The sequence below is a fragment of the Balaenoptera physalus genome (assembly GCF_965194825.1).
Source record: "Balaenoptera physalus genome assembly, chromosome: 1".
Taxonomy (NCBI): domain Eukaryota; kingdom Metazoa; phylum Chordata; class Mammalia; order Artiodactyla; family Balaenopteridae; genus Balaenoptera; species Balaenoptera physalus.
In genome coordinates, this window is record NC_138882.1 from 76422323 (window position 1) to 76450285 (window position 27963).

At 35.4% G+C, this 27963-nt stretch overlaps 1 protein-coding gene and 1 long non-coding RNA gene across 6 annotated transcripts; one reads left to right on the top strand and one right to left on the bottom strand.

The window, feature by feature from the left end:
* Positions 1-26657, bottom strand: NUF2 (NUF2 component of NDC80 kinetochore complex). 5 transcript variants are annotated; one of them, XM_082473163.1, is made up of 15 exons: positions 26538-26657; positions 23769-23886; positions 22942-23084; positions 21670-21744; positions 20612-20688; positions 20038-20099; positions 18064-18161; positions 16788-16861; positions 15331-15427; positions 14378-14440; positions 11458-11595; positions 9309-9449; positions 8134-8309; positions 6722-6857; positions 1-439 (listed from the first exon to the last, which is right to left on the bottom strand). In XM_082473163.1, the coding sequence occupies exons 3-15, from the start codon at positions 23062-23064 to the stop codon at positions 305-307; spliced, it is 1395 nt and encodes a 464-aa protein (XP_082329289.1). In that variant the 5' UTR covers positions 23065-23084; positions 23769-23886; positions 26538-26657; the 3' UTR covers positions 1-304. The 5 variants fall into 5 exon arrangements, with proteins under 5 accessions (XP_082329289.1, XP_082329290.1, XP_082329291.1 ...); XM_082473164.1 differs by having other exon boundaries at positions 26534-26657; XM_082473165.1 differs by lacking the exon at positions 26538-26657 and adding an exon at positions 26398-26533.
* LOC309639241 lies at positions 26653-27841 on the top strand. The gene is made up of 2 exons (XR_014251547.1): positions 26653-26993; positions 27425-27841. It is a non-coding gene; the product is annotated as an uncharacterized lncRNA (long non-coding RNA).
* Positions 27842-27963: the final 122 nt, after the last annotated feature.

The following is a 27963-nucleotide window of genomic DNA, read 5'->3' on the forward strand; positions in this document are numbered from 1 at the left end:
AACAGAGAAAAATTATATATTTCAAATGCAATTATTTCTGTTTTACTCCAACCACCACTTACAACAACGAGCAGAGTAGAGACATGAATGGCTGCACAAGCCATTTTAATTTTAAGTTCACAAAAGTCTACATTAAATGCATTATCTTACAAAATAATAACCTATGAGAGTATATAAAAAATAACTGAGCCAACATTATTTGGTACTTTTGATACTTCCATTAACTTCAACTTAACTATTCCCTTTCCGAATATAAAACTAAAAATTGGCAAGCTATTTACAAAAAGATGTGTAATTTTGTTAATCAGGTTGACATTCTGAACATCTTTTTCTTCAGTTCAGCTGTTTTCTCATCTATTTTAGTATGACAGTCCTCTGTTGCCTTTTCAATGCCTTCATGGTATTTCTCCAAAGCAGCTTTCAAGCTGAGAAATATTTCCTAAGTAGAAAATGAAATATAATAAGAATGATTCCATGCAATGACCTAAACTAAAAATGAGTTACAAGAATTCCAACAGCCTCGTTCATATTTATTAATAATATTTTAAAGCCTGAAGTACCTTATGCACATGTACACACTCGTATGCCTACTCTTATTAAGCTGTGCAGATGCATCAGAAAGTCAGCTACTTAGAAAGAACAAAGCAGAAACATTAACAATGGCTCGAATTCCAAGACATTAAGAACATATTTTTAATCATCAAATAAAAATTTTTACTTTGGAGCTTTTCATGTTTACTTGGCAAATACCTAGATTACTGTACTCTGCACTTGACCCTGATCATTATTTAAATGATATGTAAACAGATTTAATAAGTAATCTACAGGACTGAGAAATATAGGAATACCTTTTAGAATTGTTTTAACAAACTGATCAGGCAGTCCTACTATAAGCAATAGTGAGTTTTCATATAAACCTATATGGATGTGTTAAGAATTAAGAAAAAAATTACAAAACAATTTCTATAGGCTGAATAAAATAATAAATGAACCACTTTGCATACATTTTATTCTATCTCATACTCATCAAATGCCAATTTTGATCCGTTTATTACTGATTTTTCTTAAACAAAACAATTCTTAAACCTTGATACAAGAAAAAGTAGTATTCTGGAAGATTATAAAAGGTGTTTCACCACTGAAATAAAACAGCAGGACTTTTCCAACGGAAGGAAAAAGCAATAAATGGGTATAATGGGTATAAATGTTCTCAATTTTAAGTGCTGCTCCCATTAAACTTTTCTTAAACCCAGTTTGGCTACTATTTATCTTAGTTTAAATTCTAGTGTAGATACTGTCTGATTTTGAGCAAATTATATAGATTATAATTTAATATAGTATGGATTCAAAATGTTCCAAAAAAGGACGACACTATTTCCAGAGACTGCCACCTATGCAAGTTTGAGAACTACTGCTCTAGATTAAGCGAATATAAATAGATGCTTAAGGCTAAACATTTTCCCAAAATCTAAACATAGATCATTATTAAATCCTAATACAAAAATAGAAGAGGGTAATTAGATTCCCAAGATCTAAATCAGGCATCAAATTACTACAACTATGATGGAATATTAATCATTAGGAAAATAAATCAAAAGTTTTTGATACCTTTATTTCTTAAATCTTGTAGGAAAAATAAGGTGAATTAGTTGCTATCTTATGTAAACACCATTTTTTAAAAAAAATCAGCACATTCAGCAGCTACAGATCAATTTAATTTCCTGGCTCTACAGAGATATGTATTTATTCATTCCAAAGAGAAAGCTGAATAAATTTGGTAGAAAGACATTACTCATGAGAAACTATTAAAATGAAGTGTGGTTAAATAAAGATATACAATCTGTAAATATCTGAACCAACCATTTCAACACACTCAGAGGAACAATTTTCTCCTGAGAACAACTATATTCTCAAGGAGGAACCAAATCCTACAGGTAGAGCCACAATAAATGAATGAAACATTAAAGCCCAATTCCACTGGCACATCCACAGAAGCAAACAAACATTTGAAGTTCTAAGCCAACCCTCACAGGATATTAATAGCAATATATCACAGCCCTCACAAAAGCTACATATTTCAATTTCCAATTAAATTCTGTATCCAAGTGGAACTTTATCATATTCATTCACATAATAAGTAAGTCTTACTGTGATAGCTTGGCTGAAGTTAAATATTTTTAAACTCAAACTCTAGTTCTACAGTGCCTAACATGACAACCACTAGGGACACGTGATTATTTAAATTTACATTTAAACAGCTACATGTTCCTCAGTTGCACTGGCCACACTTCAAGTGCTCAGTAGCTACATGTACCTAATGGCTACCGTACTGAGCAGTACAGAACATTCCTAGCAGTAAGTTCTTTGGACAGCATTGGTCTAGGTAATTATCTCACTTTTCAAATCAGAGAAATTCAAGATGACATAACAGCCAAGGAATTTTATGGCCAGTGTAGCCATTTACCCACCAAGTATGTATTCATTCATCAACCAATATATTACTGAGTACCTTCTACAAGTAGCAGTGTAAATAGTACAACAGTACAATGGAACATGCAATTATGCTTTCTACCCTAAAAAAACATACAATCCAGACCAGACTGGATACTGAGCACTTAAAATATAGCTAGTATAAACAAGGAACTAAACTTTAAATTTTATTTCATTTTAATTAATTTAAAAGTAAATGTAAATAGCCACATGTTGCTAGTAGCTACCCCATTGGACAGCACAGATCAGAATAGACTAAAAATGCTACAGTATTTGAGAAGGAGAGAAATCAAAGATATCTGAAAGGAGCCAGAGAAAGTTGTATTGAGAATACACTTTCCATTAAACCTTAAACAATGAAAATGATTAACTTAGATACAAAACTTTAAAAATCCTAGAAGGCAGGGATCATGCCTTCCTTGTTCATACTTACTCCCTGAATCAAATATAAAGGCTGGCACCTAGTAGGTGCATAGACCATTTGTTGAATGACTGACTAAATGCATGAATAACTACAGGAAAACAGGGAGTTCCTGTTTTAAACGAGAAAGTGTAGTAATAAGAGTGATATTTTAGCAGGTTAAATTTGGCAATACTTAGGATTCAGAGCAGATTTGACGCAGGAGAATCTTAAGTCAAGGAAGAAATTTAGCCAGTGTTTGCTGGAATTCATGAGTATTAGAAAATTATGTGATAGAAGTATGATTAGAAAGGATTTGTTATGAACAGTATCAATGACATTATCTTGGTGATTGGATATCAGGATTATCTAAAGAAAATCCAAAATTGCAATTCTTTGTGATATTTTGAAAATGATGATGCCACTGAGGAATATGAAGAAACTAAGTGAAAGAGAGAAGGAAAGGGAAGGGGAAAGAGAGAGAGAGGGGGAAGGAGAAAGTGAGGAAGAGGAAAGACACTAAAGATGTTGAATGTAATTTAATAATTGTTTATTTTTGTTGTGATAAGCTAATCCATTGAAAACATCCATCAGGCAGCTAAAATAAGAAGTAGAGTTGAGGTGGACAGAACAGGAAACAGATTTTTGAAAGCTATCTAAATAAAGATGATGATTGAAACTAGAAGAGATGAAATATCTATGGAAAAGAATATTTAGTGAAAAAAAAGGATATGATGATCATTAGGATCCAACAGAATTACACAAAGAACAGTTTGGCAATCTTAACATATCCTTCTTTCCTTTTCATGAAAGATGATTATGAAGTAAGCTAAAGAGGGTTCTTTGACAAAATATATCTTGATTTCACCAGGGGACTTAGAGACTCTCCCAAGCTATTTTGGAACAAGTGGATATCACAGTGTTGTCTGGGTAGAGGTACGGTTAGAACAACTTAGCAAGTTGAACAGCTGTATCCAAAGTTTTGATCAATAGTTCTATGCCATTCTGAAGGAAGAAATACAACACAGCAAAGGGCCCAGTTCTACTCAACATTTATCTCCCCTGGAGCAAAAGGCATGCTGGTCAAATCTGTAGATGATGCTAAGCCATGAGAAATAGTTAATGTGAATGATACATAGATTTAAACTGACCTTGAAATTTTGGAAACCTAGGTGGAAATAAATAACATGAAACCTAAAATAAATAACAGTAAAATCCAGAATTAAAATTTCAAAGAAATAGTTGCATTAAAGTGTGGTGAAAAAATTTTAAGTTGGCAGAACCTCATATGAAAAAGACAGAGGTCCTTTAATTGATCACAAGCACAATATGAGCCAAGGGCAAGATGCTGCTGCTAAAAATCCAACCCAATATTATGCTTCATTAACTGTAGCCTTGTGCTCTGGGGCTGGTCACACCATCACTTGGAAGACTATGTTTAGTACTGGGTTCTACATGTTAAACAGAATAAAAAAAGCAGGAAACAGAGTAGAGAGGACAGTAAACAGAATAATGAATCTGAAAATTAAACTATATAAAGAATGGCTGGAAAACTAGGGCTAATTAACCTGGATGAGAAGGCTGAAAGAACCCATGATCTTTACCCTCAAATGTCTTAAGTACAGTTTTATTCAGTAGAAGAGGACACAGATTTGTTCCAGAGAGGTGATCTTGGTTCACTAGAGTACAGAAATGGAAAATTTTTAAACTCAAAATAAGAAGTAACATTTTAATAACTATAGCTGTCCTAGTAGAACAGCTTGGGTAGTGATGAGCTCTATAATATTGAAAACAATGAAGCAGGACATATCAGTGGTTCTCAAGAGCCATGCTAAAAAATTTAGGCTCATGGGCCCCACTGCTGGTAATTCTAATTCAATATATTTTGGTGGGGGGTTGCTCATCTTTAAATTCCTCATTGAGTTCTACTACATGGCTAATTTTAAGAAACAGCATGCTAGATGGCTTTCCAATTTTACAAATATTTATGGAAAGCATACTACATATAAGGCAGCATTCTAGGCATGGTTTGACATGACATACTAAGGTAAAAAATAAGATTGCTGGGCTTCCCTGGTGGCGCAGTGGTTGAGAGTCTGCCTGCCAATGCAGGGCACACGGGTTCAAGCCCTGGCCTGGGAGGGGAGCGGCTAGGCCCGTGAGCCACAATTACTGAGCCTGCGCGTCTGGAGCCCGTGCTCCACAACAAGAGAGGCCACAATAGTGAAGAGGCCCGCGCACCGCGATGAGGAGTGGCCCCCGCTTGCCGCAAATGGAGAAAGCCCTCGCACAGAAACGAAGACCCAACACAGCCATAAATAAATAAATAAATAAATAAATATTTAAAAAAAAAAAAAAAAATAAGATTGCTATTGTTGAGAAACTTAAAATGTTATTGGCAAGACATATATGCACAAAACTAAAAGGAATTTAAGGCAGGCACGGGCACCTTTTATGACCTATAGACAAAAGGTACTTACTTACATTAGTAACTGGTTCATTAATTGTATCTGACCATGTGATAACAAATAAATATCTGCTCATTTGATTTGGTTAAGAAGTAGGATTAAATATCTTCTAAGGTCCTTCTAACCCCCATTCTAGAGATAAACAGAGGGCCAAAGGCTTGGTAGATATCCAGTTAAGGGGCAGAAAAAAAAAAAAAAAAAGTAGTTGAATGTAGAAAGGAAAGGAAGAATAGAAAAAATCAGGACAGTGTACTGGGCAGACCATGGGAGGGGAAACCCAGCCATTTTCTTTTTCTTTCTTCTGTTCCTTTCTTTCTTTCCTTCCTTTTAAAGTAGCCTTGAGACAATCCTCACTATGTATATATACACTTACATGTGCACGTGCTAACAATCTAATATTTCAGAGGATAAAAGTTCCTGAGAACAAGAGAGGGGATTGCCTACTGTGGTTCTTTTAGTATTAAGAATCCTTGCAAATTAAATGTGAATGGTGAAAGGTAATGACAGCATGTTTAAATATCTTTCAGGTTTCAGAGGTTTAGGATAAGATATCAATGTAGGCAAGATGAAGAATGAGAAAAAAAAGAGGCTAAGGGATTTTACATGATAAAGGGCTGTTTTTAGTGACTTCTGGTAGAGCAGTTTGGGACAATCTTGAGGACACTGGACAAACTTTAAAGGCTAAGAATAGAATGAGATGTGATAAAGGCAGCAGGAATAGACTACTTCTTTGGGTCTTTGGCAGTCAACAAAAAAAAAGAGAAATAAACATAATAAACATATTATGTTTGGCATTATACTGACATTTTGGAAGATAAAAATGTAGAAGACAAGATGCCTGTCCTCATTAAACTTGAGACTGTTTATGAAACAATAAAATAAATACACTAGAAACAAGCAGAGTAACTTTAGGTAATTATGATAAAGTTATCATGAAAAAAAAAATCTCAAAATACCGGTAACAACTCAAATACATTTAACACTGATGATAAGAAATACTTCTGAGATCCTTTTATCAGGAAAAAATGCAAAAATTTTTTAGAAGACAATACTTTAAATCACCATCTAAATTCATGTATCAAAAAAATTCAGAACCTTTATGGAGCACCTACTTGTATTGCAAAGCACGATTCTAGGTGCTAACAGGGAAAAAAGGCAAGGAAAAAAAAGGTATGAGGAGACATACATGCAAACTATCCCAGGGTAATGGAAAAGGTGCTATAAATGGAAATAAAAGCAACAGACCTGAGGGGTCAATTTCTACTCTGGAGAACTGACAAAATCTTCAAAATGAGGAAGACACAATTTACATTTTAAACTTGTGAGATTATCTAAAATTAATTTCTTATGAACATATACTCACCTGAGACTTCAGTTTCTCCCTTTCAGCAGCATCTTTTAGTTGTTGAATTCCAAATTTAATTTTTTGGATTTCTTGATTAATTGTGGTTACTCGCTCATAGACAGCACCTCTTTTTTCTTGAACTTTATTGCAGTCTCTAAAGGAAAATAGAGACAGCTAAATTATAATTCTTCTTAAGAATCTAAACAGTCAAGCATTTAACTCTAATTTTGATTCCAAAGAGACTGTCTGTATTTGACTGACACACCTAAAACTCTTCTCAAGATACAAAAGCAAACAGATGTGGGCTTCCCTGGTGGCGCAGTGGTTGAGAATCTGCCTGCCAATGCAGGGGACACGGGTTCGTGCCCTGGTCTGGGAAGATCCCACATGCCGCGGAGCAACTAGGCCCGTGAGCCACAACTACTGAGCCTGCGCATCTGGAGCCTGTGCTCCGCAACAAGAGAGGCCGCGATAGTGAGAGGCCCGCGCACCGCGATCAAGAGTGGCCCCCACTTGCCGCAACTAGAGGAAGCCCTCTCACAGAAACTAAGACCCAACACAGCCATAAATAAATAAATTAAAAAAAAAAAAAAAAATCACCAAAAGCAAACAGATGAGAATCGCAGGGTGGCGCTATATTCAGGTCATGGCATACAGTAAGCTCTTCCACACAAAGCTGTTATTTAACATGGAGATCTTAAGTCACATCTCCCCAGTTGTGCTCACTCATGTACTGTTGTTAGGAGTGCGAATCAGCACAACTTTCCTGCAAGGCATGTGGCAACAAATTAAAACCCTCAGGTTCTGCCCTTTTTCTTCATCTGCATGAGGAAAAGCAAAGGAAATCTTCAGACCATCCTAATACACCTTTTAGAGGCTGAAATAGTGTCATCTCATAGACATATCTGGGGCATTTATTCTAAAAACACATTTTTGGAACAGATGGGAAGAAGACTCTACCAATGAAACACCCAAACATACTGGCCAACAACAACGATGACGACGGCCATGACAAAATGCTTAGCAAAGTACTACTTCGTATATGAATAAAAAAATAAGACTTTTTCTCAAAATATGCTATGTTACAGACCAGTTGCACAATAAAATGAACCAGTTGATTCACTCTAATACAACTCTAGACCACTGTCTCTAAAGTACACTGAAATAAGCAGTAGCACCAGAACCCTTTTGAAGAATTATGCAAAGGATTTGGAATTGTGATATCAGGAAAAGAAAAAAAAACTAGTACCTAAAACATCTCTAAATCTAGATATAGCAACATTATGAGATTCATAATTAACTCATCTGTTTTAGTCACCTAACAGTGGAATACCTTTTTGAAATTATAGGAGATTTGGAATCTTAGGGAAAAAGTGAATTAGGTTTTTCTAATTACTTTCTAATGCATTAAATTTAAAATAAGTTCATACTCAATCACGGTGCGTTTGTACTGCTTGACATCCTCATGCTTCTTATTTATTCTGAACTGTGCTGTGGCAAGTTTTTCCTTCTTCACAATCATCAGTCTTTTAAAGGAATTTTCTTCAGCCTTCAATTTCTTCAGTTCTGACTCATCACTCTCAATTTTGTCCTCCAAGTTCAGGCTCTGTATTTTATGAGATGTATTTAAAGTCAATACAACCAATTAGGATTTACAAATAAAATGAAGGACTATTTTCTAGGATGAGCTGTAATAAAATACAATTTTTAAATGTGATAAAACTGTTTAAACACTGAAAGCCCAGCACAAGAACACAGACTGAACAAAACAGACAACAGGAAGGCACTAGGGATACTGAGAAAGAACCTGACACCTAGAGAGGTGTTATTTATCATGTCATTTTATCAGCAAGGATTGGAATAGAGGAACACGTTAATAAGATCAGCCAACAAGCTAAGTTGAGGGGGTGAGCATCTGAACTAAGGTAGTAGGAATAAAGAGGAAAGAGTAGACCCTAGAAACAAAAGCAGTGGATCTCAATTTTTTTTGTGCTGACTCTTGATGGGAGATAAGGGAAGTGTGTAGCTGGGAAAGAATATCTCAGGCTACGCACCCTTCAACCCCTTTTTCCCTCAAGAAAGAAATCTTTCATCAAACGCTATGTCAGTGATCCTGGGGACAGTCTGGATTAGGACAATGAAGTGAAAAGGATTTTCAAGTTTCTAGCCTAAGAAACTTAAAAACGTTGGCCTTAGCTGTCCATCTTCACTCAGGGCAGGGTCTGTGTCTTAAACTTTAATTCTCTTTATAGATCCTAGCTACAGTGTTAGGCAGTAAGTTGGGACTTTATGCTTACTGATTAGAAGATCATTTCCAACTGTCAGAACAAGTTTAAAATTCCATTACTTTTTTCCAAAATATACATGGTAATATGCTATGTTAATTAATTTATTATTCATTTCATCTGAAGGTTAAAATGGGTCTACTATTGCTATGTTTAAAAACAACAGTGTTTTATCCTTGAGCACACATTGCCACATCTATTATAATGTAGAATGACCCAGCTTTTCTGTAGGAAAATAGCAACAGAAAGTAAAAGCAAATCCAAGGGACTACAGTAAACTAGTACATAATAAAGACATAAAAACTCCATACAATACAAACCTCCTTTAAGAAAGTGGTTAATTTTTCCCTATTATCTGCAAGGTCCTGTATTTTCTTTTGATATAGCTGCACCTCCAGCTGACATGAAGGCAGGCAGTCAACAGAGTCTCGATAGATTTCATACTTTTCCATCACTTCTTGCTTTGAAAGAAAAAAAACACAGAAACCAGGTTGACACTCTCCTTTATGAAACTGCAGTAATGTCAATTTGTTTGCTCTTAAATAATTTCTGTACTTAATACTGAAAGCTTAAGCGCAGAGAACAATTAAGTTTCTAGGTCAGTAACAAAGCACTATTACTGACATGTGTCTAAGCACACATAATTATGCTTCCTAATTGCCAAATATCCTTGAACAAAGAAAAACTACCATAATTTTACTAAATCACTCATTGAAGTACCTTCCAAAGGTTATTCATAATGATTTTAAAAGAGTTCATTTCTGCTAATACTCAAACTACTCCTGATTATTCCTGGGCAATTATATTACCAATTATAATCTTCCTATTCATTTGTGTAATAACTATTACTACAGCTAATTCTTTCAAAAAGATTAATCTTCTAAAATTAGGAAATGAGCATATGTTTACCACAAGCACTGCAACAATACAAAGGCTTCTTTCCTTTCCCCACTAGTCTCTCCCTCCTCCCGCCTTATTAACCAGTTGGATTTTGTCTTCAGTGAAATGCTTAATCATATTTCAGCTCATTTTTCCATTAAGTTGTCTTTTTCCTACTAATTTGTAAATACTCTTGTGTCTTTGCATATCATGGATATAATCCCTTTACCTGTCATTTGCACTATATATATGTTCCACACGTCTACTTTTCTCTATAGCTTTTGAGTTTCCAATCTTAATTTAAAAATTCTATCCCACTGCAAGATAATACAAGTGTTCTCCTAAAATTTGTAAACTTGTTAAATTTTCAATCCAATTAAAAATTATTTTTGTAAATAGTGCAAGGTATAGATCCAACTTGCTTTTCGTCTAGATGAACTGCCAATTGAATCAGAATTGCTTATTAAATAAATAGATCTCATAAATACTCAGATCTATTTCTGAGCTCTCATTTCTGTTCTAGTAATCTTTGTCTATTCCCGTGTGATAATTCTCAATTATCAGGAATGACTTGAATAACAAATTCAGAGATAAACCAGAAATGTTCTTTTTAATTAATAGTTAAAAACCTTTCCTCATAAAGGATGCTAAATTGTCTACCCACTTCTACTTTTGTCCCACATACCTCAATCCATCTCCCAGAGTAACCCATAATCTTTTTAAACTTAAATCATACCATGTTCCAACACTCCCCTTTTAAACTAGCCAGTGGTATGCCCTTGCTCTTAAGGTAAAATCCAGCACCCTGAATAATCTGCCCATTGCCCATTTTTCCATCATCATCTCATGCCATTCTCCTTCTTATACATCATGCTTTCTTCCTTGAATATAACTTACTCTCTACTACTAACTCATAGAATTTGCATATGCTGTTCCCTCTGCCTTGAATGCTCTTCCAATATCAATTTATTAATATAACCTCTGTTCATCCTTCAGATCTCAACATAAATTTCCATTCCTTCCCACCTCCACCTCTTGATTTCCAAAATACTAAAGTAGGCTACTCTCATTATGTTATTTTGAAGCACCCTATCCTATTTTTTATTTGTTTGTTTCTCTTTTTGGTGCTTTTTTAAAAATAGACTTTATTTTTTAGAGCAGTTTTAGGTACACAGCAAAATTAAGCAGAAGGTACAGAGAGTTCCCATATACTTCCTGCCTCTACACATGCACACCCTATACTTCTTCATAATACATATTATAATTTATAATTATATAACTAATTTTAAAATTGTTTAACACTTTCTCACTTAAGATAAAGTAACTAAGTCTCATGAGGACAGGTCATTTCTGTTTTGATCACCCAGGGCAAAAGCCTCAAAAATTTGTTGCATAATTAAACAAATATCTTGAAATTATACTTCTTTTTCTACATCCATTTTAGAGAAGAGCTAAAAATTAAAGACAAGGGCAAAAAGCCTAAGAAGAAGAGCTGTATAGATAATCTGGAAATTAGAAAATTAACACACAATTAAACAAGAGTTGCTAAAAAGAAAAAGAGAAAAGCATTAAAATTAAAAGGAAACTCACTCTGGAATTCTTAAGCTTCTGGACAGTATCTTTCATTTTTTCTTTATAATTCTTAAGCTTCTCTGGAGAATCCACAATTTTTGTTTTCAAACTCTCTTGTACTTCTTTCAAAGAAACCACTGACAATTTTAGTTCATTCTGTTGAGAAAACATTTTTATATTGTTAGATATAATAATAAAACTGGTGATTAGCCACTACAGTAATGGAAAAGAACAAAGAAATGGGTCTGTGTTTGTTGTAGTGGGGGTTAAATTAAATTTTGACCGCATCACTCCTCTGCTTGATTGCTCACATTTGTCTGCAGGGTAAGATCAGGCTCCTTAACACACCATTCAAGATCTTTCATTAAGTAGCTCTTACTCTCCTTTCCAGTGTCATCTTCCACCAGCTTCCTACTATACTCTACAATCTGGTAATATAGTCAGTCTTATGTCTGGACAATTATAAGTGATCTCTCTCTGATAGTATGGTCCTCCTGAGTACCATCATCCCATTCCTGTACTGCAAGTGAGTTTCTATTAATCCTTGAAAATCCTGTTCCTACTTCCTCTGTATTCCTTCTATAAACAGTTATTGTACATGTGATACTATAACTATGTATTTAATATGTGTTTCTGAATTAACTGAGCAACCTGGGATTGTGAACAGCTATCTTTGCTTTCCCAGAACCCAGTGAAAGTAATAGCACTGAGAAGGTACTCAGTACACAGTTACTAAACTAAAACAAATTTCCTTCTCCTGAATTTCAAACCATTTGGGGAATTAAGATGAAGGGTATCTGAGAATTCTCTTATATAACACAAATGCATTCCTATGAAAACAGAACAACAAAACAGCAACAAATGACTATATGCACCTCCATCTGTGCATGTAACGGCACAGAAAAAGGACTGGAAAAGTGTAACCTCTAGGTACAGTTGGCAGAGAGAAGAGGGCCTTTCATGTCTCTCTCTCTCTCTCTCTTTATATATGCTTATGTGTGTTATATGAGTATTTTACAATAGGAATGTATTACTATACAGCTTGTATAATTTGCCTAAATTATTTTTAACTAAAATATTTTAAAAAGTTCTTACCTTTTCATCAACTAACTCAGAGGCCAAAACTGAATGTTTGAAACAATATTATTTACTTTATTATTAGAATTTAGCACACCACCACATTATCTACTCTTTTAACACCCTACAAAATTAGAGATCATTTTCCTTACATTAGCATTGACTTTCATCAATTTTCTTCCCTTTTCAAAAAGCCTAAATTTGCTATTTTAACTACAAAGTGATTTTGTTTTAATATAGATTTAAATGGGACAGAGAGAAATGAGTAATAAACTTGAACCATAGTCAATACTACTCTGATGAAAACATCTGCCAATAAAAAGTGACAGAAAAATAAGGAATATATTATACCAAAGTAAATTTCAGATAGCTATAAAGTATAAACATTAAAATAATAGGGGGACTTCCCTGGTGGCGCAGCGGTTAAGAATCCGCCTACCAATGCAGGGGACACGGGTTCGAGCCCTGGTCCGGGAAGATCCCACATGCCGCGGAGCAACTAGGCCCCGTGAGCCACAACTACTGAGCCAGCGCGTCTGGAGCCTGCGCTCTAGAGCCCGCAAGCCACAACTACTGAAGCCTGCACGCCTAGAGCTCATGCTCCACAACAAGAGAAGCCACCGCAATGAGAAGCCTGTGCACTGCAACGAAGAGTAGCCTCCCGCTCGCCGCAACTAGAGAAAAGCCCACATGCAGCAACGAAGACCCAACGCAGCCAAAAATAAATAAATTTATTTAAAAAAACAACAACAAAAAAAATAGGGAAATAATAAAAGTACAAGAGAAAATATGGGATTAAAAAAATGAGGAATGAGATAGGCCTTTCTCTGTATCGAGTTAAACCCAAATGTAGAACACTATATCTATCAATTTTACTACAAAAATACATAAACCTGCCAATAGGAAAAAATGATGAATTTGAAAGACAAATAGAGTTAATACCCCTAATTCATGGACTTTAAAAAAAAAATTAAATAAACAAGGAACATAAACAGGTAGTTCACAAAGTAAGAAATAACAACAAATCACTGAATAAGGTGGTCTAAATCACTAAAAAAAAAAAAAAAAAAAAAAAAAATCAAAATTAAAATGAGGTGTTTTCTTCACCTATAAGAATGACAAAGGTAAAAAGAAAAGAAAAGTAAAATCATCCACTTTTGACAACAATGTAGGGAAAAGAATACTCTCATATTCTACTGGTAGAAGTGCAAATTGATATCTTTTTAGAAGTCAGTTTGGCAATGTGGGCCAAATTTAAGTGTGATTCCCTTTAACCCAGAAGTCCTACATTTAGGAATCTACTGTATGATAAGAAGCAGCCTGGTGCACAAATGTACAGGTACATGGGTAGGTGTGTAACACACATGTGCTATTGTTCAATAGCAAAAAAATTAGAAGCAATGTGAATGTCTATCAATAAGACACTAAAACAATCTACATTAAGGTATATACATAGAATGCACAACTATATGCAGTTATTAAAATAATGAGGCTATATAGTGACGTGATAACTATTTACACTATATTGTAAAATGAAAAAAAGCAGGTTTCAGACATGTAGAGTGTAATATCATTTATGTAGAATTACACATATATGTGTATATTTGCACAGAGAAATGTAATCTATGACATGTATCTGCACGGTGAGCTTTCAGGTGATTTTCATTTCTGTCATACATTTTTGTGTTTCCGTATTTTTTAAAACAATAGTCATCTATTATATTTAAATTGGAAAAAGTTAAATTAGTTTCACTTTAAGGGAAAAAGAGAGAAACATTTAACAATAATAACACACAGTTAAAATACTCCTCCAAACAAAAGATTCAAACCTTAAATGCTAGTTAAATGAAAAGATGCTTACCAAACGCTTGGTTTTCTCTGAAATATCTGACTTCTTTTGTGAATTTCCCTCTTGCAGCACTATCTAGGGAAAGAAGCAAACAACTGTTTTATAATGATTCAAAACAGATTTAAATTTAGTCAATGCTTTTTAATAAAATAAAAGTAAGAAAGGAGAGGAATTAAATGGATTAGACCAGATAATCTCAAACTTTCTGTTCATTATGATCTTAAGGACAAAAGAAACACCTAACAGTTCCTTTACTAAGTAGTTAAATCCAAATAACTGAATAACTATTTATGTCCTAATAACTTAGTAGCCCTTTGAAAAAGGAATACATACAAATTGAAAGAAAAATACTATTTTTATTTTATTCTTAAACAGCCACAACTACTTCCAAATTGGATGTGTGTACTGCAAAAATTGGGCACTGCACAAATTCACACATCTTATAATCATTGAACACAGACAATTCTTATTTCCTGTTGCACGATGATTTTCACATAGCACTTGCTTTTTATCATGGCAAAAGCCAAAAACCCATGTTCACAAAGATACGAAAGGAAGGTAACGTGAGTTCATGTTGAAACTGTGAACTACCTTGAGCTAGAAAAGTTCAAGCAGTGTATGACAGATGCTGAATGTTGTTTCCCTTTAAAATTTAAAATATCCTGAAGCACCCTTGAGGGTATGCTGCAGTATCCAGGGTGGCTCAGTACAGAGTTTGGAAACATCAGGTTTAGACACAGAAAAATCTTAAAAAATTCTAGTCAACAAGATAGCATATACCTTTGACAACATCAATAAATAATCATGGTTTGACCTGGACAACAGAAGTATATATCTGTTATAAGGTGCACAAATGGACACAGCGATATACCCCATTTCTTTAGTAATTGAAAGCAATGTGATCTTAGCTCCTCCACATCTACAAAAAAACTTTAAAAAAGTTTAAGGTGTCCAACAACAGATACCGTTTTTTGACGAAACTCTTGATTCAGCGATTGCTGCAGCTCCTGAATATCATCTGAAAGCTGCTTGAACTCTGCTTGCTCTTCAACTGGAACAGAACTGAACACAGCAAAATAAATTAAAATAGTATATATCAAGTTCTTAACCTTGAAAGGGCAAGAACAGTCTCTGCCCTCCAATAGCTTAAATGAAAAAAACTATCTGCTTTCATGTTTATGAATTCTCATTCTTCCAAATGACAGTAATTTAAAATCCGTGACCTGGCTGGCCTCTACTACAAAGAGAAAATAAAAATTAGATGAGCTCCTTCAACTTCCTGCCACCAAATCTCTGTGCGGACTCATCTGCATACATACCTACCCTTTCTAACTCCACTCCTAATTTTAGTGTTGATTCCTCCACCTCTGCTCTGGCTCTCATTTTCTCACATCTCTCTCCTGTATCACCCATTTCTTTTGCTCTCCTAATCCTTCCTAAACAGCACTTACACATGTTTCAGTCTCTTCCATATGAATGTTCTCAACTTTAGTTTTTAAAACATGGTGTAGAATTGTTACTTTAATTTTCATTTCCTTGACTGTTATTGAGTTTAACAATCTTTACGTATTTTTAATTAGCTATTTGCACTTAATCCTCTGTAAATTCCCTGTTTATAGCCTTTGCCCATTTTTCTATTATCTTTTTTCCTATCAGTTTGTAGGAGTTCTTTGTAGATTAAGAATATTACATGGCCTTTGTTATTAGAGATAGTAAGGCTTTGCTGCATATGTTGCAAATATTCTCTTCCAGTTTGTCATTTCTCTTTTGACGTGGTTTATGGTGAATTTACCATGTTAAATTTTAATATCTGCCTCCTACTCCCAGTCTTTTCAGCTTACTGCTGTCTCTAAAGGCAATTTATGCCAGGGTAGGCTAAAAAAGAGCTCTCACCTGAAACAGAAAAATCCAAAGACATCAACATATTAGAAGGGATAAATCCTTTTGTTCAAAATCAATATATACAAAGCCAAGAAATCATAACCCTTGAATGATTCCTTCTCCTATCTGACCTTTGAGTCAAAAAACAAAACAAAACAAAACAAAACAGCAAACCTCTGTGGAAGGAATAAAAATTTTAACAGAATTAACTGATCTGAAGGAAAAAAGAGAATCCTGTCAGTAACTGCTCACCTATGTAAGATAAATACCACTAGATATAATTTAGGAGAGTAAGTTAATGGCTTTAAACATGTCTGGCTGATGCACTAACAACAAAAAAGAAGTAAAAGAGTAAATTATGCACTAAAAGTTAGAAAGAAGAAAAGCCAGTTTTTCTTTTTCAAAAAAGGTAAACTTAAACACTCTGCTATTTAATAAGGAAGATAAAAGAGATGAAGTAGACTGTAGACTGTAAAATACTACTTACATTCATTTTGCATTTTGAAATTGCATTTATTTTATTTGTAAATCTCCTACTTACTCAAGTCTCTCCAATTTCATTATTGCCTCCTGGTGTGCAGTATTTAACTGCTGCATTTTGTCCACAGAAGATTTCTATTAAAGAAATTTTAACAATTTCATATTAGTGTTTTTCAACAAAATCAGAGACATGTTTAAAAAAGTATCTACCGGTACTGGCTACAAAATGCTTCCTCACTCCACAACTTTCACCATGAGAAATAAGAAATTTAAGAAAGAATTTGGCATTTACGACTAGTGACTTAGGAATTCCTTTACTTATTCAACACACAAATGCTGAGTTCTTACTACAGTCAGGCCCTGTGCTAGGTACCAGGAATAATTTCCAAGAAGACTAACTTGTAGTTCCTCGACGTAAGTAGTTCAGTCTCCTTGACAAGTCAGAAAAACGAATATAAAACTACAAAACAACTTGTCATAGAACTGAATATAATGACATCCAATCCAACTTGGGCAATGGCTGGGAAGGTGTATCGCAGAGGGTTCACAGAAATGATAGCTGTCTGAGCCATGTCTTAAAAAGATGAAGTGAAATTAGCCAAACAAAGTTGTGTGTTTGTATGTGTCGGCACATACATCTGCATACTTTGGAGAGTATGTGATGTTTAGGTGGTATAAGCTGAACACGATTTGTACAAGGAAATATTTATCAATGTAGCTCAGTCACTAGAGGCCTAATTCTCTGGTGTTACTCCGGTGCTTTTCTAAAAGTATGGTACCCTCAAACTGAGGACAGATGGGAACAAATCACACAGATGCCCCATAATCTTTCCAAATTCCCTAAATTGTTGATGAAATGAGTTTCTATCAGTTAGAGGGATTTATTTGAACTGAATCTTATAATGCAATGCTGAGTAAGCATGATAAATAGAACAAAACACCTAATTAGGCCATTATTTAGAAAGAAAATATAAACGTCAAATATCTCAATTATTTAAAGAACACTACATTATCTATTAAACTTCAAAGAAAAGGAATGGGTTATCACTATTCTCTTCCCTTACATTTCCTAATAAAGGAAAAGGAGTCTCAGCTACAAAATTAAAACAAAAACCCCAGCTTCTCCCTAATGATACCAAATATAGAAGAAAATCTCATCCTGAGATCAGCTTACTAAAATCTGCAATTTCATATGAATATAATATTGATATGTAAATTTAATTCTAATGGCCATAAAACAATTAGGTATCTGTGACAATCATTTCAAAACAGATTAGTGGTGCATTAATGATGTTATTGATCTGGTATATGACCCAAAAAATACACTTAAATCTTACATATTGCCAAAGAAACTCCATGTATGTCTCACGGCATGCTTCTCTGAAGTGAATAAAGTTGATAATGCCACTTAAAAACCGACTTGTCCGTTTTGCCTCTAAAATAGAAAGACTCCTTAAATAAATCTTTGAAACAATATAATATAAAAGTGAAAATTTATCCTTTTTCCACCATATATTCCGCTCATAGTTACAGAACAAAAATGTGTGTATGCTAATTAACCAAAGTGAAGAACTTCTGCTCTAACTTGATGATCAGAATTATCTTAACCAAAAAAAAAAGTACTTCGACCATGAAAGAACAACAGAGACCAGATTTACTACCCCATCTTAAACAACCAGAAAACCAGACAAAATATATAAAACAACAAATTTTAGACACTGAACAACAAGCAATATAGGACAGCAATCCACAAGAGAAGTAAATGAGGTGAACCCTATTAATGAATGCACTAGCCCACCACTTAAGGGAATTTTCAGGCTCTACCCCAGGGAGGTAGAATATAAACAGAACTCATGGGTTTTGCTGAGTCATGAAGATAGAGTTTAGAGTTTGGAGAGACCAAAGCAACTATAATTTTTAGAGTCTGAAGAGGCCAAGGCAACTAGAATTTATAAAAACTCTATCTTCTTGATTCAGCCTTTGAATTCATTCAGCCTATGAATATATTCTATAAATATATTCCATTTGTTCAGGAAGGTACAGAAAAGCATTAGCATTATGAGAGAAAGGGAAAACCTGAATCAAATTTTACAATTGAAAAATAAAATACCTGAAATGAAAAATGCACTAGATAGGATTAGACCTACAGATGAAAGGATTAGTGAAACTGAAGACATAGCAATAAAAGCTATCTAAAATGAAGGCCAGAGAGAAAAAAAAGAATAGAGAACTTATGAACTGAGGGACAATATCAAGCAGCATAACAAATGTGTAATTGGCGTCCTACAAAAAGGAATGGCAGAAAAAACTTTTATATAGCTAAATATTTTCCAAATTTGATAGAAACTATAAACATATCCAAGGAAGTGAGCAAATCTAAGTGGGGGTAAAAAAATAAAATAAAATCCCCAAAGGCACATTATAATCAAATTGCTGAAAATGTGTGATAAAGAGAAAGTCTTATTAAAAACAGACAGACAGGGACTTCCCTGGTGGCGCAGTGGTTAAGAATCCGCCTGCCAATGCCGGGGACACGGGTTCGAGCCCTAGTCCGGGAAGATCCCACATGCCGCGGAGCAACTAAGCCTGTGCGCCACAACTACTGAGCCTGCGCTCTAGAGCCCGCGAGCCACAACTACTGAGCCTGTGTGCTGCAACTACTGAAGCCCAAGCACCTAGAGCCTGTGCTCCACAACAAGAGAAGCCACCACAATGAGAATCCCACGCACCACAACGAAGAGTAGCCCCCACTCGCCGCAACTTGAGAAAGCCCACGCACAGCAACGAAGACCCAACGCAGCCAAAAATTAAAGAAATAAATAAATTTATTAAAAAACAAACAAACAGCCAGAAATGAGGAGAACCAAGAGAGAATAACTCCAGGTTGAGTAAGCAAGTGGTTTAGATTATCAACTTTCATATAGAAACAGTTGATGATGCCTTGGACTCACATGACACAGGGAACTGGAACTGAGATCCCTACTAGATGTGGGACTCTAGATCATAGTATAATTAACCCACTATGCAATATCATAACTTGCATATTATTTGTATTCATATTCTCAAATTTACCAGACATTTTTCAAATGTAAGGAGTTAAGAAAAACTCATCAGAAAAACAGCTTTTCTGTGGCTTTACAAAGGAAAAATTTCCAATAATAGGATATGAAAAAATTCATCCTTGAGAATCAGATATACTTTCTAAATCCAAGTTCCTCGAAGTCTTTTCTTTTTTTTTCACATTTATTGATGGAAAGGTAAAATGTTAGATTGAAGCCAAATGTTAAAAATTGTTTTAAATTCTCACTTACTTGGATATAGAATATCAGCAATCTCGAAGTCATTCACCCGACAGATGGGCAGAAATGAGTCCCTTGAAGATAAAGTGGAGCAAGCATATTGAAAAGTGTACTGTGAATTACATACTAAGCCAAAGGGCATAAACATCTTATTTTCAAAAAGATTTCTGGATATATTTCTCAATGTCAAAGGACCAAGTCAGAAGTCTACTACAATATATAATCCTACAGCACCGAAATCTACTTTTTCTGCATATTACACAAATATTCATGTAATACCAAGGTATCGTTCCAGATTCTAATAAACAACCCACACTCTTTGAGGTACTAGGACTCTCCAAGAATGCAAAACCCTCCAACAATTTTAGACTCACAATAGCTTAATACATCAATTGAATGAACTGAAGGTGCCACAGGTGGAGGCAGTTAGCTGTGTTTGCTGAAAGTGTACAACTTTGGATATTTATGGGATGGAGTGGAAAGAAAAATAGTAGAAATTCCCTCCCAAAGAAAATCATGTCTTTAAGAAAGCTGAATGTAATGTAAATACGAATGTGGACTAAGAAAATAATGACTCTTTACTCACAAATGAATAAACAGATTGCTGACTGGTAAGAAGCCTTCCATTATATGTGGATACATGACTTCAGAGTTCACTGGCATCTAAATGTAATAAACCAGAAAATCTAAGTTACACATTGATTAGACAAAACGAGAAAAATCTTCAACCTCAAGAAATCTTAATCATAGATTACAATCAAAATATATTAACTTATTATCATTAATTTAAAACAAACAAGCAAACAACACAGATCCTGGCACAAAACTAGAGTTGTTATTAATAGTAATAATGCTAGGTTCACAGTCAGTGCTCAATAAAGACTTTTTAAATGAATTAAAAAATAAAGGGGTTATACTCAAAGATGTTAAAAAAAAATAAATAAAGGGGTAATGGTTAGCATTTACTAAATATCAGGTACTATGCTAAGCATTTTCAATATATTCTTTCTTAATTTTTATAACCACAGTAGGACAGAGTACTATCCCTATTTTATAGACAAAGAAACTAAGCGTTTGCAAGGTTTTGTAGCAAATAAGTGACAAACCCTTTGATTTTTAAATAATATATAATATTGGTGAGACTCTACAGATATTACATTTTTGTACATCTTCAGATGATGCCCTGATGATTTAACAACAACAGCAAAAAAAGATTAAGAAAAATAATCTTCCTACTAGAAATACCTAATTTGCTAAAAGCTCAATTGCCTTATTTCAATTGTTTTCAATCTTAGTGCGAATCTCCTACTCTAATTTGGGAGTCCTTCCTGAGAAGAGAACAGTATCTGTAAAGACTTTGTTGTTGCTTACTATAGTCTCTGAAGACAAATTGTAAATCTGTCAATAACTGCATTGCATCAATAACTTGTGTCATTTAGGTCTTTAGTAATAGTTTTCATCTTACTAAAACTATCAGTATAGGCCATTATTATGCCTAAGATTCCCGTTTAAGTGACATTAATTTTAAATAAGCCTTGATTTTGTTAAAAATAAAGTCAAGAACTTCCCATCCTGAAAACCAGTATTCAATGTGAACATGAGAAATGCAGCAAAAAACATAATTTTGCCTCATCTTAAACCCACCATGTAAAAATGCTCCAGTCGAATTCCATATACTATTTGTAAAGCTCTCATGTAGATCATATGCAAGACTTCAGGCTACAATAGAAAAATAACTTTTAATACTCTGTTGCACCACTATCACCATTACTGTCCAATATTACAGTAAATGGATACAAAGAAGAAAAGAGTGATAACATTACTCCATTCCCCTTGAAATATTTCTTAATTTTTCCAAATTTTAAAACACCTTATATACTTATCAGTTTGCTCACATGTGATAAGTGTCAATAAGATCAGTTGTTTAAGCTTATATACAGAATGTTAGCAAGTATATTCAAATCCAGTCCAGGCAAGCTATCCACATTAGGGAATGGAAGATGGGTTAGTCTTTCAAAACAGGTTGTCAGACATATGACAAAAATAATGAGGGTGTATTTTTTTAAAAAGAACATGGGAAACCTTGTTTGATGCCTCAGATGTTAAGGTTAAGATGCCTTAGCTGTTAAAGTGACTACTATGACCCAGGAGGTATACATTTAATAGGATAGTGTGGGATTTTTAACTTTTATCTTCTAAATCAGTGGTTCCCAAATGCTGGCCTATAGAACCTGTTCTCATCCATATACAAGTTCATTTATTCTGAGATTATTTGTTCTATTTTAAAGAATTAAAGAGGCATCAATATCAAGAAGTTTAAGTTCTACATCATTAAACCAGGTTTTATTATGTTATCACTTCAAGATGAACACAGGAAACTGGAAGGAGACTTTGGGATTTTCTGTGACACATGAATAGTTCTTTTTTGTATTTAATAACTAAAGATATAAAGAACAGTGTCTGTCAAAACAAGTCAATTCCCCCTTGGGGCATAATGCAAGAAAATTAATCTGTAAGCTTCCAAAGAAGACTGTTTCTAAGCACTTTTTCTGATTGGAAACCACTTGGAGTTAAGTTCCTTCAAGCTTTACCAATAAATGATACCCTCAGACCACTACTCCGATAATAAAAAGTTTAATATACTTTAATATGCCTATGGTTTAGAAGCTTTTTTTTCAGGGTCGGGGGAGAAAACAACCATATTAAAGATTTGAATTCCTAATGGGAATGTAGAAGTTGCCCCACATATAAACTTAATGTTATTTTAAAATTACACTAGGTGAGAGAGTTTCTCTGGATTAAAATGACTAGCCTATATCAAATAGTAATATACATGCCTTTCCACATTCTATAGACCTAGTAGTTTAATTTCTTTTCAAATAACATTAACCACATACAAACACAATCACATTTTACCTTGGGATTTGGAGAAAGATCATTCTTGGAGAGGTTTTTACCATCAGCTCCTGTTAAGATTTTGTTTCGAATATGAACCACAATTTCAGCTACATTATATCTGGGGAAAGACAAAGTTTCCATCTTGGGAGTCTCCTGTTAGTCTGAAGGAATTGAAAACAAAAATCAGAAACATGGCATAACAGGCAGTTTTCATTATCTAGAAGCTGATAAATATAAGGACAAAATTAACAACCCAAGGTTGAACTATATTCATAGTAGTGTTAACTACCATCAAATCATCAAACATCCCAGTAAGATAACATTAAAGACTATATATATATATATATATATATATATATATATATACACACACACACGTATATATATATGTATATATCTCCTAAAATAACTTTTATTCTAAAGCAACACAGTCATTTTCTAGTTTTCCGAATGCTGTTTTCTTTCATATGGGAAAGAAGACAGGTTGAACAGACAGATGAGAAACTTCTTTAAATCTGGGGGGGCACAGAGTTTAATAAGATCTATCCTGAGAATTAATCCTCAAAGCAAGATATATAGGCAACACTATCAGCAGAATCTATACACAAACAACAGCAAAACAGCATAAATAATAAAACTGTACTCTGATTTAACATTCTATTCAATGTACACACAGTGAGATGATTAATTAATAAGGTTTGAGATGTAAGTAGGAAGAGAGAGAAAAAAAAAAACAACTGTAATTGGCAGGAATTCCAATCACTAGAGTGAGAACTTGAAAAATAAAATAAAATAAAACAAAAAACCACTTCCCTTAATGTCCTTAGATAGTAAAATATTCCCACCTGTGTTCTCCTAGAGCAATAGTTCTCACAACTTTGGACACACTTTTGGTTGTCAGGACTAGAGTGAGGACGCTACTGGAATCTGGTGGGCAGCAGGCCCAGCATGTTGCTAAACATCCTGCAATGCAAAAGGGGGCCAATCAACAGAAAAGAATTATTCAGTTCAAAATGTCAATAATGCTGAGGTTAAGAAACCCTACCCTACAGCTAGCACTGAACTCTGTTATAATACTTGCCACAGTGTATTGTGATAATGTTTATAGAACTCTGGCACTGCATTGTGAGCCAACAGTAAGCTAAGACACTTTCATTTTCTCCATATCTCTAGCTATGCCTAACAGAATAGCAATAGTAACAGTAGTCGTAGAAGCAGCAGCAACAGAAGCCACTTTCTCCGCCACTCAGTTAACAATACTTGGTTCATTACTTATGGATCTCCTACTCTCTAGAGAAGCAGTGTGAGCCCAGAGATCCAAAGTGAATACACTCACTTTTGCAAACAAACTGAAATGACCCACAATTCTGGAAATCTATTTCTTTAGGCTCCTAATGTTTCTCCGAATGTTAGGGTTAAAAGGCAGCTTTGGCAACTTTAACCACTGACAAATGCAGGAAGCCATTCTAAAAGATGATTAACAAATAACTTCTCAGTTCTGGTTAAACGCTTGCAAACATCACAGAATTCACTGTCTCAGGGAAACTTTCTGTCTACCTTAGTATGTCTCTAATAATCAGATAACTCTCTCTCATACTGTGCAGAAATATGTTTGTTGTAACTCTTACCTTCTGGTCCTACTTCTAGTCATTGCAACTACTTAGAATATATTAATCCTTGTTTTTATGACTCCACTTTCAAAAACGTGAAGAAAGCTATCATATCTCTGCTTAGCCCTGTCTTGTCTAAGGTAAGTATACTTTAAGAATAGCCACTCCTTTTATGACTTTGTTTTAAAAAGTTTACCATTCTACTCACTTTCCTCTAAAACTGTTTTGTCAATGTCTTCTTAAAGTGTAATGCTCAAATTGAACACAATACTCCAGATATGGTCTGCTTAGAGCAGAATATCAACACAGTTGATGATGGTCACTGCTGATCTTGTGCTACTATAACACTTATTGACAAATATATATATGTATATGTGTGTGATTGACTGAAACTCCCAGAACTTCTTCAACATAGCCCGCTTCTCCATGACTTCTTACATGACTTCGTAGCCAACAAGCCAGGACTTCCCCATGTTCTTTTTACATAATTGATTATTTGAACCTTAAGCAAGGATTTGCATTTCCTATTATTGAATTTCCCATTATTCCTATTTCCTATTATTGAACTTTGTAATTTGCATTTCCTATTATTGAATTTCCTATTATTCCTATTTCCTATTATTGAATTTCATAATTCCAAGCTTTCCTTCTACAGCCAGAATCTTTTTGGATCCAGATTCTGACACCTCATATATTATATGTCCTTTTCAACATAAATATGCATTCTATATTTTCACCTAAGTCATAGATTTAAAAATCATCAATGGCCCAAAGACTGCAGAAAAAGTCAACTTTCCAAAACAAACTATATCTGGATCAGAGATGGTCTCAATAGAGAAAGAGGTGTAAAATATCTTCATTAATTATTATCGCACATCCCTCTCTTCTAAAGTCTTGCACACTGTGCTATCAGATGAATCTGTATAGAACACCAAATGCATCATGTAACATCTTTACAAAAATACTTTAATTACTCATCCTACCCACCACATCAAATAACCTCATGAATTTTCTGTTACAAGTTAGTCTCCTTCAAGACGTTTCCCAAATTTCCAATGTTTCCTTTTGGAACTACCTCCCATATCCAATTTCTATCTTTCTTTGATAGTACAACTTCAGTTCCAATTCATTCATGTGTGTGTGTAGAGAGGGAGAGAAAAGGACAGAGGGGAGAGAGGGGGAGAGAGGCCTTCCAATACAGTTTGAGCTCTGGTGGGATAAAGTATATAAATGACCTAGTATATGTAAAGTGACCCTCAGATCGCCTACCAAGTAGCAGGCATTTACTTCTAATTACCCCTCCGTTCCTCATTTATTTGCAACACCACGATCCTGTGTACAGTAGGTATTGAAAGAATACCGATTAAATTTCAGACACTTCATTTTTTCTAAAATAAACTAGATCGTGGAAATCAAACTCCCAGGAAGCAGAGGCTAAACAAAAACAAAGAGAAAAGACTCCCAACCTCAAAAAATTAAGTAAAAAGTTTCCTGAACTCATTCAGGGAAAATGATCGTGCCACGCATGCAAAGCGCCACGCATACACCGCTCTCTTCCTCTGACTTTTGGATTAAGTATGATATTTTTGCCTTTTGATTTTTGGGTTTGACTTTGGTTAAGCGATGTTTGAGCAACGGAGACTTGTCTACAAAGACAGTGGACCAGCATCTGCAACCCCATAACCTTATAAATAACTGGGTTAAAAATATACAAATACAAGATTTAACTGACCAGCTGCACCTCAAGTTTCTTTTCCCGTAGTCTATGCTGTACCAGCAAACACCCATTCGTTTCGTAGGAACTGGGCTCAGGTTGTTTGGGGGACTAAAATCCAATAAAAACGACCTATGAGCTTTCCCCTACCTCCCAGGGGCTGGCTTCTCCAGCCTCCTCCCCAGCTCTATGCGTAACGAAAACACTGCCAGGCTCCGGCTGGCTGCTCCGGAGCGAGAGGGTGCACTCAGTCTCGCGTCCTCTGTCCGCGAGTGTCTGCGCTCACCTACCGCATCAGCCGCCCACAGGAAGGCTGCGAGTCCGCGGAGCAGCTACAGGCGAACTCAAAAATCAGCAAACACCGACCGTTGTCTCTTTTCAAACCTGCCGCCTCCTACTGGAAGTCCCGCCCCATTCCGCCCCGCCCACTTCCTGCGCTCCGCCGCGCCGGGTGCCGGTTGGGCTCAAATGACACGAGACGGCTGGTGCTGGAGTTGCGAGAGAGGACGCCGGGCTCCGAGCGGAACTATTTTTCGCGGAGTTGGCGTCTAGTCGGACCTAAATTCCGCAGGAAATGGGAGCGCCGCGGTTTGGGGGAGGAGTCCGGGGCTGGTACGAAGTTCCGCGAGACCTTTGAACAGTTTTGGCGTCCGAGGTGAAGAGCGAAAGTGAATAGAGTGTTTCTGGAAACGAGCTAAACTCAAGGGGCAAAGGGAAGGAGGACGTGGGGCTCTCAGTGGGGCAGGGTAAGTCATAGAGTCTCAGAGTAATAACACCGATATTTTTTGAGCGTTGATTGAGACGCCAGGTTCTGTGTTGGATGCTTATAGGCATTATCTCATTTAGGCTTCATTAAAAAGGGAAAGGGGGCTAATAGATACTATCATCAAATGAGGGATTAAATCAGGGATGTTGTGCAACTGGTCCAAAGCTGTGCGCAGTAGTTCACAAGTAGCATAACCAGGATTTGGACACAGATCATCTGATTCTGTGGGGGTGAGCCTAACTTCAAGAGGTGGGAGCAGTCTTAACAGTTCATCTGGTCAAATCCTTTCACATTTACAGGCAAGAAACCTGGGGCTCAGAAGTGATTTGTTTCCACTTGTATAGTAAGTGGCACTATCTAGTGTAGAACCCGTGTCCTTTGTTCTCCCTCCCTTCATTCATCCCTCTACAGGAGCCAGGCACTCCCGGTGCTAACAACATTGAACTGTTCCCCAAATTTGCACATCCCGGAGTGAGTTGGATTCTTCATATGATGCGTGGCACTTCATACATGATCACAAGTCTGGGTCTTGCAGCAGAAGATACGACTGGCCTAATTGTCGGGGGTGGGGGGACCATTTAGTTTTATTATGGCTTGGAGCTCTAGAAGCCGTAATAGGACTTGCTTCTGACTGCAGCGTACAGTATTATCTAGTGAGGGTGGTGTATTGGGTGGGAAGTCTGCACTGAATCAAGTGAAAAATAATACTGGAAAGACTGTATTGAAAGTACACAAATTCTGGTGCTTTGTTGTAGGGGGGTGGTGGAGGCTATACCTATTGATATAGAAATTTATACCGATTTGAAATAAAAATACATTTCATATTCAGTAGTTTAGGGCTTCCTTTTCCCTTTTCTATGTCCACTTACTGATGTAATTCTCAAGAGTCAGAATCTAGTAAAATTCAAAAGTGAGTTAGAAAATAGATTTTTTAAAAAATACTTGGAGTG